Raw genomic sequence first — 18,865 nt, 5'->3', positions numbered from 1 at the left:
ACACTGCACTTTAGTTTATATTTTGAACAATCTCTTAAATAATATATATAGGTTTCACGAAACCTTGAGTCGCTCTCATTACCAGCCGCTATTGCTTACTTTCGAACAAATATCATCATCATAATCAGCCGGAAGGCGTCCACTGCGGGACAAAGACCTCCCCCAAAGATTTCCACGACGATCGGTCCTGCGCTGCTCTGACACTGCTCTCTTGTCGGGGCCTACCAATCCCCCAAACATGACAGAAACATTTATTTTACAGACAGTTATTTTATTTATACATGTCCTAAAGAGCAGTGTCTGTTTCCTTACAAACCAACTCCCTTAAATGGCAGTGTCGTGCATTGGTTTTTCTAGCAAGGTAAGCACTGTAGATCTAACTAGTCGTAGAACCTAGTCTAGTCTGACAGTACTAGGTTTTGAAATCTACATACTACAATCTACATACATCTACATAGTTGTTTGTGTTTCGCCTGACTGTGGAATGGCAAAAGTGTGCTTAAAAACAATGTAAGCACACCGTTCTCAATAAATGGGGATATAGTACACCCGATTCCCATAACGTATTGTGTAAAAACTAATAAGACTGCCACCTTGCGTCAGTGTTCCAAGCTTTGAAACCTGACGTTTACCAGAGTTTCGTCGCTGATTATCGTATTTTGCTCGGCAGATTCTAGCGTTAATCTTGAACAGATAATTAGCAGATTCTTTCCAATGTTTATTTTCTTCATCAACCCAATGTAGATTTTAGCCTCCTTACGCTTCAGTTACTTACACTTTTCCGTGTCACTCTATCACTGTAAGCCTTTTCAAAAGTAATTTTCTTCAATTGCGTTCAAGTACATCGACCATGCATCACAAAACCATGTTTCGTTTCTTTAAGTATTAATATATCCAATTCATAACTCATCATTGACCAATACGTCTTTTTAGATTCTCGTGCCGTTCGGAAGATCTTTGATAAGACTTTTCAAAACGAGGAGGATAAGTAATGGTGTTTACTCTTCAGTATGGAATACTGATATAATAAAGTAGTTTGAATATATGCCACCTGATGGTAATTCATCACCACCGACCAAGCTCCTTACAACACCCAACGTGCCGGCACACGATGCTTAGTCTCATTTGCACAGTAATTTCACTAGCTACGGCGCCCTTCAGACCGAAACACAATAATTTGCACATTACTGCTTCTCGGCAGAAATAGGCACCGATGTGATAGCAAGAATCTAGCTGGCATCCTGTGAGGAGCCTCCCACTGTATGTAAAATAATAGCCTTTAATTACATTATTGGACAGTATATAAAATTTTGGACTTATAAATTATTGGACTTATACTAAAATAAAACAAGCGTCACTAAGGCGGGATGCGCGAATTAGTGCGCCATATAATTACAACATGTAGCATGACCTCTCCGTCCGATAGTCCGACTTACAACAAGGAATAGCTATTTTTAACCAAATAAGTCATTATATTGTGTCGCCAATCGTACAGTTTGTGAAAAAAATCTGGTCAAAAATTTATGCGAAAGAAAAATACTGAAATTCAATGCCGTTTAGAACTAGTTACAAAAATTCAAACAAAAAAAAAGACTTCACTTTGAGATTTTTTTTCATCTGTTTATGACGTTATAAGAATTATTTCAAACGTTCAAACTAAAATGTCCAATAAATAACATATATTTTTTTTGTTCATTTATATTCAATCAATAAAGATCAGTTACATGGAGAAAACCTCTTGTTAGCATATACAATGGCCTTAAGTTCAGTTTTTGGATGAGACCCAATCAACATTACAGCAATCTATAGCGGAGATACAGCATGATAGAAAAGGAAAGCAAATCTATTGTTACTGTAACCGATTTTTATTGACACGTCGTAAACAGTCAGCCACGCTTGGCATATGCTCCTTACTATTTTTAATATTAAAACACTAGCTAACGTACACATCGACAAATCAAAATTGGTCACGATTTATCGAGCTGTCAGGTCGTCTATTCTATATTCTATGTGTTTGGTAGGATAACTTCTTGGTTCGACTATAATAATATAATTTCAAATTACAATGTTGACATAGAGAACGCTTACATTAAAATGTTAAACGGTGTTCGCTGGTATCCGCTACAAAGGCTATTGTTAATTTATCGCATCCTAACATAAAGCCGGCGCTCCACTGGTGCGAACCGCGTACTTACGGCCAATGCGGTACTTACAGCTTGCATCTTCATTAAAATCATTTTTGAAAACGATATCATATCAAGTATTATGATGCAGGCATAATGTATTTCAGCCATGGTAGCGACGGGGCGATTTATCTTAATGGAATAAAACATATTTTGCTATTTTGCCTCACCCTAGCACCTCACCGTGTGTCTCATTTGTTTTATGAATCGATAAGCATTTGGACACCCACCGCGCAGTAGCTTTTTCATCCATAAGTGTTTGTGTAAAATATTCAAACTTACAAAATTGCGACATACTAAATCTGATAAATATATTTTTCAACTATTTGTTCGGTGCCATTACAACAAAACAACCAAAGACATTTTTCTATTGAAAGAATAAAAGTTATTGTAGAACTTTTTTCATAGGTTGTATACAAACTCCTGAATAATATGTGTTCGCAAAAAAACACAGCACAGCCATTTCTGGATTAGCGATATTGTGAATGTTTGAAATTCTTAAAATATTAAAAAAATATATACTGGGTGGCCGAGAATTTGACGTCCAAAGCTAAAATTTGAATTTGGCTCATTTTATTGGCCAATGTTCTGGGAAGTTTTTCAAAATAGTTAGAAGCCATAGGCTCCCCATTTTTTTTTATACCTTGAATTTTTTCATGAATTTAGCTGGAGCTTCAACTTACGACTCAATTCTAAACTAGTTCCGCAGTGTCTAAACTATTCATAGTTTCTTATGTGGTTATTGCAACTATAGTTAATAATTATCAACAATAAAATTAACTAAAAGTGTACAAAAAAATTAGAAAAAAGTCCTAAACCACAATTAAACTGTCCTGTCCTAAACTACAATACCTTGTAGAAAAAAAACACAAGGTGGTATTGTTTGCGGATGACACTTCACTTATATTCAAAGTGAAACGAAGCCAAGTTTTATATGACGAAGTAAACAATGCTCTATCTCACTACGTGTACTGGTTTAGCGCCAATAACTTATTGTTAAATAATCATAAAACCAAATATATTAAATTCACCGCGCCAAATGTCAAAAATGTAGATGCGAATATTTTATTAAATGGAGAGGTGGTAAAAGCAGTGGAATCTGCTATATTTCTTGGCATTACTCTTGATTCCAAATTGCAGTGGGGGATTCAATATGGGGGATATTGAAGGATTGGCGAATATGCTTAGTTCTGCAGCATATGCGGTTAAGAAAATCAGACGGTTAACTGACATAGATCGACGAGATTAGTATACTTTAGTTATTTTCATAGTATTATGTCCTATGGTATATTGTTATGGGGCAGTGCGGCCGATATTAATACTATCTTTGTGCTGCAGAAGAGGGCTATTCGCGCGATTTATAACCTAGGTCCTAAAGAATCATTAAGAGAAAAATTTAAAGAAATAAACATTTTGACTGTTGCTTCTCAATACATTTTTCATAATGTTTTGTATGTTCATAAGCACATTGAGGAATTTTCTAGAAACTGTGACATTCATAATGTTAACACGAAGAACAAACATAAACTTGTTATGCCTACTACTCGGTTGGGTCGAGTTAATAAGTCTTTTGTTGGGCGATGTATATGCTTCTACAATATGATCCCAGAAAATGTACAAAACAAATGTGTTACGAAATTTAAAAGAATTGTTAAAAAACGTTTGTGTGGGAAAGGTTATTATAGCATAAACGATTTTCTTAATGACACCACGGACTGGGATTAAATCGAATACCCTCAGGCTCTTTAATTATTAATGTTTATTGTACGATATTACATTGTAATTCATATTTTATATAAAAAAAAAGCCCGCTGAGTTTCTTGCGCCCATTCTTCTCAGGTCTGAGGCAGTCTCTTTTGAATGGGTGGTAGATTTTGACGTTCAATAAGTGATTATAAATCCTATTTTGAATAAAAATATTTGAATTTGAATTTGAATTAGGTGAAAAAAGCGGATAAAAGGGGGAAAAAATTATTATCTCCTAAACTACGCAAAATCGTAGGACATACATAGGGGTGATTCGGATACTCATCACCATGAGGCTTTCAAATTTTACCTTTGGACTTCAACTTCTCGGCCACCCTGTATTATGTAAAGTGAGTATGACACATCTTTACTATTCTCAATTAACAGAATTAGCGTGGAAATAACGTGAACATTGATGCAGTTGATGAAAGCCGCTTTATGCGGAAGTATTCTATTTAACTTCTACGGGTAAATAGAAAAATTTTATTTTTTTCTCTTTCTACAATTTCATTTCGATCCCGTTCGATGATTAATTTTCACCCAGCAAGTCTTATTTGTAATTGTTGCAATTTTTTTATTTTTGATGCTATTGTTTAAAAAAACCGACTTCACGAACTGAAAAGTATAATTTGTATATAGCACGTATAAATAATATTATTTTATTAATATTAAGGGTAAAAGTTTGCATTTATTAAGAAGTGTATTAAATTAAATTTTTATCTTTTAATTTAAGTTATTTTATACTTTTCAGTTTTTGAAGTCGATTTTTTAAACGAAAACGTAGTTTTTTTGTAATTTTTTGTGTGAGTTAATAATAATAATTTATAATCAACCTGAATAAAAACTACTAAAAATCGTACACAAAAACAATTACATCATCCACGTAAACAAAAATTTTCATAAAATAAAAACTATGTAAAGATTTTATTGGACCAAATGGATTCTATTCCACATCGAACTAAAGAAGAATTATGTAAATCGGGTCATAAATCGGAGCGTAATCGGTGTACAAACATAAAAAAACTGATCGAATTGAGAACCACCTCCTTTTTGAAGTCAGTTAATAATAGCATATGCATTCACTAATGCATATGAATATGTAGACGTAATCTAGGATATAAACTTTAAAATTCTTCTACTGTCGGATAGTTATTATATAGTAAATTAAGTTTTTGTTCTTGAAATTAACAATTATGGTAGTGCGATATAATAAATGTGATATTCTGAAGGATCCCGATTTAATGATCCCATTGGCATGTTGACAGAATGTACGTCGCAGCTTGTATTATAATAATACCGTTCGCTTATGTTGTGTCAATGGACTGGCACCCTTACCATTTTCGTCGTATATCCGTACGGAGAACCAATCTCAATTTAATGTTTATTTGAATACAATGTGACACAATATAATCGCAGTAAAGATATATTAGTTTGTCGCCTTGAATTTTGAGTTACATTCACTTAGGCGTTAAGGTTTAACGCTTAAAAAAAATTTACGAATTTATTATGTCTGCCATAAGGAAACATGAATTATTAATAATATGAAGAATATTGATTAAGGCAAAGTTTGCGGCAAATATTGCTTTCTCTAATCTGTGCACCCAGCGCTACACAAAATATATTTGTATCTCCTGCCACCCCTAACTCCTCCAGAAACCTCAGCAACTTCCTCTCCTTTCTAAAGACTCCCGGGAATGTAGTAGGTGATCTTGACTAGATCACCGTACCATCTTGTGGAGGGCCTACCAAAACTACGAATTCCGGTATGTCGTCGCCATTCGAGGACTGTATTGCCGCAACGGCCTACACGGCTATGTCGGTGTCTTTGGATCTCCTACTTATCTCCTCATTTCTGATTCGATATCTCTAAGAGAAACTGCGAGCAAAGCCCTCTCCATTGCACTTTTGCCAAATTGTCTAATATCATAACTGAAACGTATCAGCGATATTCTGTGGTAATAAAATACCGCTTATCGCCCGGAAATCTTATATCGATGTTTAGGAGAAAACCATAACGGTTGTGTGTCTTATTCCTATTATTAAAACTGTACTTACAACTTTCCTTCATCTAACTTTCAAATATAATGCTCTGGTGAACACAATAATTAAATAAAATTTTAATATGTAAATGGTGATGAGATATTTGCTTAATATTAACATCTAAGAATACTTTCTTCGCGTCGAAAGTCAATTTTAGGAAAGCGGAAAGATGTAACAAATGTTAACAAAGATATCTGCTTTAAGTTAAAAATTTAATATTTTTGCCTTATAAAACAACTTTATATCTACATATGACCACGACTTAGATGCCAAGAATTTATACGACACAGGCATAAAAGGTATTTATCTTCTCATTATTGATTCCTTTAGAATCCTTTTTGATGTCATTTCTAATACTACTACCGCTTCGGAAACAAATGGCACTCTGAGAGAGAAGAAGCTGCACAAAAAACTCTCCCAGTATTCTTTTTTTACGTTCTTTTTAATAAAATATGTAATGTTGTACTATCATTGGTATTGCTATAAAATAATCATTATCTAGTCCCAGGCTGTCCGATCTCTTAGATATTCGGCTAAATAAAATAAATATAAAACTGAACAGAAAGATATAGACAAAAAAATAGCCAATGATTTGTAATTACATTTTAAAGAATCTCGAGTATTTTTTTTTTGGGATATACATAATTATCTTAATGTTATGAATTATCTTAAGTATTAATTCAGGTAACATTTGTTAGACTACAAATGTAGAATACACTCAAAACTCCAACCGCAGTAAACGATCGCGTTATTCTGTAACGTAAAAGTTTGCTGAAAAAAGTTCGACACGTTTTTCATCTCTACACGAGGCATCCTCAGGAGTTGTTGACTCACCGAACTCCGCCACAAGAATGTCAAGTACCTACTTAAGGAGTACTTTAAATATTTGATGAAGTAAAAACTTACGTATTTTTTTAGAAAACGAGGACAAAGGCATGAGACATAAAATCTGCATGTAATATAATATGAATCGAGTCTAAATAATATAAATTATTTCATAAAAAGTAATAAAAAATAAACTGTGTAAATATAAATTATCGTATATTGGATGCATCAACCTTTAGAGCTTGAATTCATTGTATATACAAGCATGCTTCGTGAACATGATAATCATTTAAGTCATTATTAGTAATTGCATCCAACAAATACAATGATTTATTAACTATAACAGGTCGACCCGGCACGACAAGCAACACCTGTTCACGAGTTGACGCATGGACTAGCAATCGTTCTCTTCGCACATACTTGAGATACCGAGACGACTCTTACACCCATATTCTAAGTCGCAAACTCATGATTTCCTCGACTCGACTCAACCTCACTGAGGGGTTTTCATATTCACAGTTGTCACTTTTGTCCTTACCTCAAACACCTTCCTCACTGGAGGTGAGTTTGAGTTGAGGAACCAACTGTTAAATGTAAGGTTGATCGCCATCTACCTTGAGGAAGTTTTTAAGTGATTGTTAGCTACAAAAGATATTATTTCATTAATTTTTTATAATGTCTTTCGAAAGTTTTATTGAATATATGTACGATAGTCCTTACAACTACTTATCGCGACGATATTTACGAGATGCAGAAAATCCGATGGAAATTAATGATGAAAATGAATTTCGAATAAGATTTGAGACCTGGCGAGAGTTTGTGTCGTTGTAATTCTGTGGCAGGGAAATTACTTTAAAACGCAAGGATCGAACTTTCAATAGCTTCAGCGCTATTTTCCTTTTTAACTATCAGAAAGTATTCAGTATCCAATACTATCATTTGAAAAAGCAAAAGTAAAGATTAGAACATTAATTGTTACTTTGTGGATTAATATATGAAATGAAATGAAATTGCCTCCAATACAGTATACATTATACATCGTAAATTTATTGTAATGTCTTCTATGCGGCTAATTTAAATAGGCACGCAAAAAGTTTGCTTAAAATTTAACAAATCCATAACACTACAAAAGAAATTATCGATTAATCATTTAAACAAGAGTCCAGTAAATCGTATCTGTGGTTAGTTTTTAATTTCTAGGGGTAGATGATTAAATAATTTTATACACATTGCGTAGCTACTATCTAGGTATAATGTTGTTGGACAGTGAAATACTGTACAGTATTGCGTTTAACCAATATACTATCTACAGATAGAGATAAATTACTACCTTCTACTGTCAGCAATTAGCTGTCAATAAAAAAATGCTTACTCACTTTAACACTTATAAGTTACATCATATAAAACAATTTGGCTTTACTAGGGGACGCTCGACTACGGGTGCAGGTGTTGAACTCAGGAATATTTTTGAGGCCTGAGAGGAATCACAGAATGCACTTGGTATCTTCTGTGATTTATCTAAGGCTTTTGATTGTGTTCAACATTCAACGCTGGTCAGGAAGCTATGCCACTATGGTATAAGAGGATCTGCACTCGATCTTCTGATCTCATATTTAAATAATAGGATTCAGAGGGTCGAGGTAAAATGGCAGGAGATCTCCTGGGACTCCTTTCGGTATGGGGGTACCACAAGGGTCTATTCTTGGACCCTTCCTCTTCCTAATTTATATAAATGATCTACCTAACCTTGTAGAAAAAAAACACAAGGTGGTATTGTTTGCGGATGACACTTCACTTATATTCAAAGTGAAACGAAGCCAAGTTTTATATGACGAAGTAAACAATGCTCTATCTGACATCGTGTACTGGTTTAGCGTCAATAACTTATTGTTAAATAATCATAAAACCAAATACATTAAATTCACCGCGCCAAGTGTCAAAAATGTAGATGCGAATATTTTATTAAATGGAGAGGTGGTAAAACCAGTGGAATCTGCTATATTTCTTGGCATTACTCTTGATTCCAAATTGCAGTGGGGCCCCCATATTGAAGGATTGGCGAATAGGCTTAGTTCTGCAGCATATGCGGTTAAGAAAATCAGACGGTTAGCTGACATAGATACGTTAGTTATTTTCATAGTATTATGTCCTATGGTATATTGTTATGGGGCAGTGCGGCTGATATTAATACTATTTTTGTGCTGCACAAGAGGGCTATTCGCGCGATTTATAACCTAGGTTCTAAAGAATCATTAAGAGAAAAATTTAAAGAAATAAACATTTTGACTGTTGCTTCTCAATACATTTTTCATAATGTTTTGTATGTTCATAAGCACATTGAGGAATTTTCTAGAAACTGTGACATTCATAATGTTAACACGAGGAACAAACATAAACTTGTTATGCCTACTACTCGGTTGGGTCGAGTTAGTAAGTCTTTTGTTGGGCGATGTATATGCTTCTACAATATGATCCCAGAAAATGTACAAAACAAATGTGTTACGAAATTTAAAAGACGTTAAAAAACGTTTGTGTGGGAAAGGTTATTTATTATAGCATAAACGATTTTCTTAATGACACCACGGACTGGGATTAAAGCGAACACCCTCAGGCTCTTTAATTATTAATGTTTATTGTACGATATTACATTGTAATCCATATTTTATATAAAAAAAAAGCCCGCTGAGTTTCTTGCGCCCATTCTTCTCAGGTCTGAGGCAGTCTCTTTTGAATGGGTGGTAGATTTTGACGTTCAATAAGTGATTATAAATCCTATTTTGAATAAAAATATTTGAATTTGAATTTGAATAATATGAAGCTTTCCCAATATACCCGATAAGTCATTCTTTTCGCCTTATATTGGGACGCGCGAATCGCAATTTCCAAACTTTATATCGCTGGTAAGCTATTACGTTGACTGTTATGGACAGACAGCATGTAAGGATAAGGTGAGTTACCGCCAATAACTTTATTGGGACAGAAAAGTTATCGATAGTTACGATTTTTATCTCAAGTAAGAGATAGACTGAATATTGGGAACGGCCGTTAGTCATAGTTGAGAAAACCTTTGAAGTGTAAGGAGGCAGGGCGAACGCCACGGCGCGGGCGATACATTAATATTCATCGTCGCTGCAAACAGACAGACAGATAGTTTACAAGAGGATTACGTGGAAGTTCACAATTAGTTCATTGCACTTTCATATTTATGATACAAGTTTAATTGTACTGAATTAGGAAACGCACTAGTCACGGGCTGTGGTCTCATGTGATACACTTTTAGCGATTATATAATCGTATACGTAAAAATATATAAACTAACTAACTAACCCAGCAAACGTTGTATTGCTATAATATAAAGTAATAAAAAAAAAATTGGGTGTAAAAAGTAGATGCAACCGATTCTCAGACCTGCCAAATTTATCGTACAACAATTATTGTAAGTATTGATCCATTGCCATCTTGCAACCCTATAGCGGATTTGTGGATTGAACAGAATAATATAAAAATCGCGATACAAAAATAGGGGTTGATCGTAGAGGGTTGAAAATTTATGGTTATATGTATTTTTTAATGTATCGTAAAAAAAATAAAAACATAAAATTACGTCCAAAAAAAATAAGGATATTTAGGGGGATGAAACATATAGTAGCCGATTCTCAGACGTACTAAATATGCATATAAAATTTGTTTAAAATCAGTAAAGCCGTTTCGGAGGAGTAAGGTTGAAAACATTGTGACACGAGAATTTTATATATAAGATTATTTTTTCGCTGACCCAAAAGAAATACTAGTTTAAAAGGAACCTTTCAAAAAAGGCCGGCAACGCTCTTGTGATTCCTCTGGTGTTGCAAGAGAATGTGGGCGGCGGTGATCACTTAACACCAGGTGACCCGTACGCTCGTTTGTCCTCCTATTCCATAAAAAAAAAAGTAATGGACACTTCACCTATCTGAATCGTGTTTGTTGATGTTATCAACTTTCAAATTCAAGTAAATTAAAATTATTAAACTACATATTACTACTTACTAAGCATAGTAGTTTATAAAATTATGTATATTTTCATTTATACATAAAATAAAACAGCACATCTCATATCTTTTAGCAGACACGCCGGTTCTGTTTCAATATAGGAAAAGTAAAAAAAAAAAGTGAATGAAGGACTATACAAATCTACTATTACTATTCACTTATCGGAAACTTTTAATGTATTTTTATGCAAATTTACCAAATGTACCTATTACTGAAAGCAGATAATATATACTTTGTCTTATTAAATTCGAATATCATTAAAACAAATTATCATTGTAAAATATTTACAATTTTAAACTGTGATTTCATTGTGTAGTATACATATTTTACTATAATTTTATTTCATAAATTAATGAATTGTCTAAAAATTTATTTATATACCCTAATCTGGATATGTGGCTACAATTCACATTACTCACTAGTCGAAGTCACGGGCACCAACCACCTTGTACACAATAATTTACCATTAACTCAAAGCGCTGTCATATATATTTGTTCGTTACTATAAACTGGTCATTTCAAGTACTACTGAGCCCTCTTACGACCCTTACTCGCATAAAACTAGTTTCTACAATATCTGTACATAAAAACATATTAAGCTACCTACTAAATAGATTTTTCGACACATTTCTTATGACATAATCACGGCTCACATTTGCGATCACCATATAACGTTACCAATATTGTAAAAACGCTATCGCCTATAGCTTACGTGTAACAAATTAATTATTATGTAACATTTCCTAGCCGCACTTCCGCCGCGCAAGTTAATGTTGATCATTGTACTTCGCCGTAATTGAAGCTAATATTGTTCTGTGGCCCTCGTTCATTTGTTCATTACCTACTCTTATGGCACTCGTTCAATTCTTGAAACTGGGTTGCAATATCATAATAGATAGGTATACCTTTTGATGTGTTTCACACTAGAAGTCCTTGTCCTTCACCTTCGCACGACACGCCACAAGTTAGGATATCATCCCCACCTTCTGAATGTGTGGCGGTCCTCCACAGTGCGGTTTTCAAGCAGCTTTCTTATAACTACTACAAAGCTGTGGAATGAACTTCCTCGTGCGGTGTTTCCGGGACGATACGACATGGGTACCTTCAAAATAAGCGCGTACACCTTCCTTAAAGGCCGGCAACGCTCCTGTGATTCCTCTGGTCTTGCAAGAGATTGTGGGCGGCGGTGATCACTTAACAACAGGTGACCCGTACGCTCGTTTGTCCTCCTATTCCATAAAAAAAAGATATACTCTGTTTTTTGTTAACTTTTGTATCGTATTTATAGACTAAGACTAACGAATAGGCTACTTGACAGCTCGATAATGCATTATCAATTTGATGATCGTTTGATTAATTAAGCGGTGAAAGTACAAACAAACAAATAAAAAACATAATCTTTGATTAACAGTCAAATAATTATATCTATAATATGCAGAAAGGCGGCTTTATCATAAATAACTAAAATAAATGTCGATTCTCCAGGTGCCGCCCCTACTGGGCGTGTGGGGTCGACTGGGGCTGGAGGAGAACACGTTCTCGTGCACTATCCTGCCCAACCACGGGCACAGCCCCAAGAAGTACTTGTTCGTGTTCGGCATCGCCACGCCCTGCGCAGTCATCATCGTGTCCTACTCCTGCATCTACTGGAAGGTGCGCCAGAGCAAACGCAAGCTGGAGGGACGGAGGTGCGTATGTGGGTGTGTATGCCTGATCTTCATTGTACCTACCTCCTGCTGCTGTCGCGTGCTCCTTGCTCACGACCAGGGGCGGTTGTTGACTCTGGAGCTCTCAAATTCAATTATTTTATTTCAGTAACGGTTGAGTCGAGCAGGACCCTCAGCTGATGGTAATTAAAACGCCCTGCCCATTACAATGCAGTGTCGCTCAAGATTCTTGAAAAACCCAATAACATAACATGTTAAGTCTTATTTGCCCAGTAATTTCAGTAGCTACGCGGCCAATATATTATAATACAATCACGGTATTGGGTATTTTTTATACGAAAAGAATTTAAAGAAAAAATCGTATTGATGGACTGTTAATCTCGAGGCCTCGTGTCTCACAAATAGCCTCCCAGCACTATTGATTAAGCTGAAATTCCCTGAGATTCAATTGTAAAAAGTATCAAACACCTACCTATTCAATACTATTAAATACCGCTCAAAACCAAAAGGAACTAGAAGCTGGAAGTAGAATTCACATTCTACATCCTGAAGTAACATCCATTAACTGGTGTGGGAGAAGTTCGGTATGTCAGACTATTTTAATGAAACTATTGTACATTTTTGTCTACTTCGTTGTTAACCAGTGTGCAATGCCCTTTTCGTATGGCAGTTGTTTTTTTTAAACCAGGCTATACGTTCACAACATTAGTGAAAGCCGGTAAATTACGCCCTCAATTTGTAAAATTGACGTTACTCCCTTACCATTCGGTGGGTCTATGGATGGTAGAGTCAAGGAGTGTTATCTATGTATATGAAAAAGTGTACGTCAAAATGCATTAAATTAGGGTGGCGCCACAGTAGCATCAGGGTAAATCGTAAAAGAAGCGCCAAATTTAAAATAATACTAAATATTTCTCTAGGTAGGCACGTTTTCTTATAATAACTCGTTAAGGTTATATTGAGTACATTATGTTACAACGTAAGTTATTGAAATTTTCAATAATTAATTACTTAAGTCGACAGTAATATTATTTTTTTATAAATCAGTACCTACTTCAATTCGTTTACAATTGCTACATTCACCATACTTCATACTATACTCTGTGCCTACACCAGCGCCATTGTGGAAGGTTTTTGAACTATTTTTTACTACATAAGCTTTTTCAACTTTTCTTCCTTAAGAGATGATACTCCTTGCCTCAACCTTTCATAAGTGGGCCCCAATGACAACTGCCATGAATGAACAGTTTACAGCTCTGAGTACACCTCATAGACAATACGGGAGTATATTATATGTGAGACATAAGAAATAGACATTTAAGAGACTAGCTAGCTAGAACTATTTTTGAGAAAATTATTTTAAATTATGTACAGTTTTTCCTTAACATAAATTTAGTTCGACTTTTTTGTGGTGGAATTTACCAAATGTTTCGGTAAGGCTTCGATTAATGGTAAGACATGGACTGGTAAGACAGACACAGAAAGAGGATGTGGCGTTGGGCGATCATAATACGATACAATAATCACATATTTCACTAATTAGTAAATTTACTATTTATTTATTTATTTAAGACAACAAAAGGTCCATATATAAATGTTAGTGAAATAGTCTTAACCTATGTTAGGAATACAATAATAAATTACATATATGTTAGTAACAAGCTTATTCTATGTTAGTTGATATAATTAATAAACTTACAAACTAACCCAGACATCCAGTGCGCTTTGAATGCGCTGTCCTGTCTGTCGGCTATCACCTTCAAAATAATATTGGGACTCCTCTCCCAATTCAATCCAAATTTAGATGAAAGTATTATTAATAACGCAACGCATGGTCACCGTGCGCACGAACGGATTAGATGTTTGTCGAGGGTCGCGGAAGTGGGGAGCGGGAAGGTCATGCGTACCTGTTGGCACTTGCGCTCTTCTAGCGAAAGATTTCTGCACTCAGCAGTGGTGTATTTATAAGTAAATTTGTTAAAAAATTAAGAACTTAATGTTTTACTTATAATAAGAACGAGGATCGAGTAGCAGTACTTACTCGTCTTACTGTATGTTTTTGTGATTCTTACTATTACATTAAATGTTATTTTTAAAAATTGGTATCCGTATTTAATAATTTAGGCATAGCCTGTACGATGGGTACATGACAACGATATATTTAATACAATAAGACATACATTAATACATATTAACATCCATAGCTCGGAAACAAACAGCCATATTCATCGTATAAAAGATTGCACCCACCGGGATTCGAACTCGAGACCCGAACCCTCTAGCTTAGTAGTCAGGGTCTCTTCGCTAACTAAGCCTATTTACTTGTATTATTTAAAATTATTTACATTCCAGTAAACTGAGCGGACAAACAGCACGAGAGAAAGAAGAGGACTCCCGCCTGACAACCCTCATGCTGACTATCTTCCTGTGTTTCCTGGCGTGCTTCCTGCCGCTCATGATCATGAACGTGGCGGACGACAGCATCAGCTACCCCTGGCTACACATCATCGCCTCCATCTTGGCGTGGGCTTCCAGCGTCATCAATCCCCTCATCTACGCGGCAACGAACCGCCAGTACCGCGCGGCGTACGGCAATCTGCTCCGCCTGTGCAGGAACAGTCCTGTCGCGCGGAAGACCACGTGGGGCAGCAGGACCGTGGGGCACTCGTCTAACTCCCCTCACTACGTCGACAAGCGGAACAAAGACAATCCTACCAAGTTATAGACTAACGTGAAGTGACTTGTGACTCAAAATAGACGCTTTCATTTTATTCCTCAGTTACTTAAACATTCTAACTCAGTATAAATATCTCCAGCGTAAGGTGTTGATTTGATTTAAATATCATAATGAAAGAAAATTTTTCTTGTGTTACCGAAGCTTTTGTAACTATATTTGACTATTAATTTAATACTTTAAGCACGTGCTATATAGTAAATGTAGAGATTTACAGCATTTATTTATGGATCGTCTACTTGATATAATAACAATGGGTGTATTAAAATAATAAATCGCCTTAATAAGTTTTCACGTTATGAAGGTGTAGTTTTATTTATAATATGCGTATTAATTAAATACGCAGTCGACAGACGCCATACCGCCACGAGAGTTGCTGCTACACTGGCAAAATAATGAATCCAAGCCCGTAAGTGTCGCGATAAATAGTGCTTTACATTTATGACGGTACTCGAAAAAACTGCAATAGGTACGAATAATATTGCTGATTGCATATTAATACCATCACGTGTGAATACGGAATTATTTAGTTGTAACTTTTGTCTAAAATATTTTTGCTAACATTGTTAACTTCAGTCCTCTAGTAACTAAACCATAACGTCAACAGTCTAAGTTTCATGTGACTCATCGGGGCAACAAAATCTATTTCATGTGAATTTCACAATCTAGACTGATCTACGTTAATCGTCCGTTTTATATTAGTGAAATGTGTGTGTATGTATGTATATATAGTTATGTACACAATAATCATTTAAAGTAGTGATTATAAATTAAGGATCATTTTCAAATATTGTAATTAAATTTAGTAATATTATGATTCAAATTCAAAACGAAGTTGACGTATTGTAATAAATCAAGTCAATTCTTTGTAATTGCCAATTATTTAAATAACATGACATAAAATGCTTTTTGGAAAATTTATTAAATCAGGTTATGTTAGCTTATGTTTATTTTTATAATAGTTTTAGTGTTAATTGGCGTAATTAATACTAAACATGTGAATTCAAAACATTTAAAAAAGTTGATATTTATTTAACGATTTGAATCTCACATATATAATAATATACCTATAAAGATTTTTAAGAAATCTTTGAAATATTTTTTTAAAAGGTAACCCTTTCTTATAGAGCTCATAGATACACATTCCCAAAAATCCAGAACTAAAATAAAGACAATAGACAAACGTACGAACTTCAAAATAATCTGAATCGCTGTCATTTTAATCCGTCAATTTACGTGTTCTGTTGTCAGCTTTGGTATTTTGATGTTACATCACTTTAGATAATGTTATTTAAAATATTAGAGACAGGACACGATTGAAAAAAAACCCTGATAGAAAAAGTACCTACGAAGACCTTTGCGCGGTGTTTTTACCGTTTACAATGCATCTATATTTTACTAAAAAAATATTGGATTATATTTTTACATATTTGATTAATATTATTACAAATTAAAAACAGGCACTTACGCAATTTTCTTTTAAACAGTTTTCTCTCCTCTTTTAGGTACCTACTATGACGGTTAAGCCACGTCAATCGAGTTTAAGTCTATTCTGTAGGTACCTATATATGCCCTTAAAATACTGATTTGGTATTCTGTTAGTGCCTTTGGATCTTTAAAGTGCTTTTAATCTCTCTCATTTAATTTATTATTTCCTATGATTTAAATCACTTTACGATTTAGTTTGAAACCGTTATTAAATTGCATTCCATTTCTATTTGAACGACACTTTTCGATCTAGACATTTATAATAATAATATTAAACACACAATCTATACAGCTCCTAGGTATATTAGTTTGATAATATTAAAATTACCACATAATCTTAGATAATAATATCATATGCAGTGTATAAATTCTCTTTGATCATACGATTGAAATTTATATGAATAATTTATGCCAATGAGACTAACTTATATTAACTATTTTATGTACCTAGATAGGAATATGTTACAATGAGTAGGTAATAGTAGATTGTTAACCGAGGGTAGAAAGAATCAGTTCCCGAGGTATTTAGACACCCGAGCACAGCGAGGTCGGCTATAGTTCGAGTAGGAATTCATACTTTTACCCGAGTTAAACACTCTACTTTTCATTTCGAATATGAGAAAAATAAAACTAGTTGTTTATCTAAGCACAGATTAGTATCCCGCCAATTTATGTCGACTTTTTAAATTTCAAATATGGAACTTACTGCGTAATTGTTGCTTATTCCGCTCAAAGAAGTTTGCGCTAAGTTCACACTGGCTGTTTAAAAGTCACATGGCATTTCTTTAGATTAGTTTTTTTCACATAAAACTCTTCATAGCTGACAGCAGTTCTATTTTCAAAGTTTATTGTGGCCCTTGGGTGGGAAGTAATTTGTATGAGTTTCTCAACAAGATTATTTTCCGAGTATGAGAAATGAAAATTGTCGCTGCGCTCGGGCGTCTAAATACCTCGGGAAATGATTATTTTGACCCTCGGTTAACAATCTACTAATTCATTATGTTTTCTAAATTATGTGCTGCAGTTACCTTGAAATGTTGTATACGAAAATAGGTATCCAAATGCATACGTAATGAATTCCTAGTGCTTCCTTAAAGTTTATAAAAAGAGAATCAATTGGATTTTCTTGAGGCATTGAAGTATAAATGTCGTTTTAACTAAAAGTGCATGTCCTACAAAAAATCACTTTGACTTACACACTCAAGCTCAAATAATAATAACCAATCGACATTAATACTGTCGTGTATTTCTAATTGAGACATTCTCTAATATACAAAACGTGGCGCTAAAATGTCTACAATGAACCCACGGATAGAGTACCGTAATCATAAAAAAAATATCTTTAAAATTAAAAAAAAATAATTGAAATTTTCAAACAAAGAAATTATTCATTTAGAAGATCAAGATTTTCATCACTCTTAGAGCGCTTTCACACTACGTCCGATCTGAATCCTATCCGTACCCGTGAAAATACGGTCCTGTGTAATCGTAGAACTATTTCTATGGTAGTTGACGCACTAGATCTGGCTTTCGTCATCCGATTTCTTTCATTTATCCGTTAGAAATAGTTCTAAGACTACAACGGACCGTATTTTCACGGGTACGGATCGGATTCGGTTCAGACGTAGTGCGAAAGCGCTGTTACATGGGCGCTACTCACCTACAAGTTCTGACGGCTACGTCGCGTCGTGCAAGAGGTATTTGTCAGTGCCTACGCTTGATTGCTTACAGGATGTTCCGAAATGATGTTAAGGAAAATTGTTTTATTATGGTGAATTATGTATTTATATTTTTGTTTTTTTTTATGATTAATGTTAAGTAGTGTGTTCATTTAATGTCGCCATTGTGGCGCCACGCTGTAAAATAATTTAAACACTTAATTTAATTACACTTAGTGAACTCTGTAAAGTTAATTTTTTCACCCATAGAGTGATATTTTTATATCACTAAGACTGAAATTTAATACAAAATGTACATAAAAATGAGTAATATTATACTATATTGTGTGTAATAATTAAATTTATTTAGGTACGTATGTACGGTGTTTGGTGCAGACGTTTTATATTATTTATTTTTAGTGATGATTTAAAAACTATTATACCAAAGTTGGGAAGACGATTAAAATGCTTAGAAGTATTCCGGTGTTTCATTTT

General features: G+C 34.4%; 1 protein-coding gene across 2 annotated transcripts in view; it reads left to right on the top strand.

Moving 5' to 3' along the window:
• LOC126966097 (protein trapped in endoderm-1) overlaps positions 1-18,848 on the top strand; it is an 81,627-nt gene extending 62,779 nt beyond the window's left edge. Inside the window, exons 6-7 of one of the 2 annotated variants that reach the window (XM_050809982.1) lie at positions 12,309-12,511; positions 14,843-18,848. In XM_050809982.1, the coding sequence (XP_050665939.1) occupies positions 12,309-12,511; positions 14,843-15,215 (576 nt within the window). In that variant the 3' untranslated portion in view covers positions 15,216-18,848. Of the gene's footprint in view, positions 1-12,308; positions 12,524-14,842 lie in introns of both variants that reach the window. The other variant, XM_050809974.1, reaches the window with a different exon arrangement.
• Positions 18,849-18,865: the final 17 nt, after the last annotated feature.

Source organism: Leptidea sinapis, chromosome 1, assembly GCF_905404315.1.
Source record: "Leptidea sinapis chromosome 1, ilLepSina1.1, whole genome shotgun sequence".
Taxonomy (NCBI): Eukaryota; Metazoa; Arthropoda; class Insecta; order Lepidoptera; family Pieridae; genus Leptidea; species Leptidea sinapis.
This window is presented reverse-complemented; position numbering and strand designations above follow the sequence as displayed.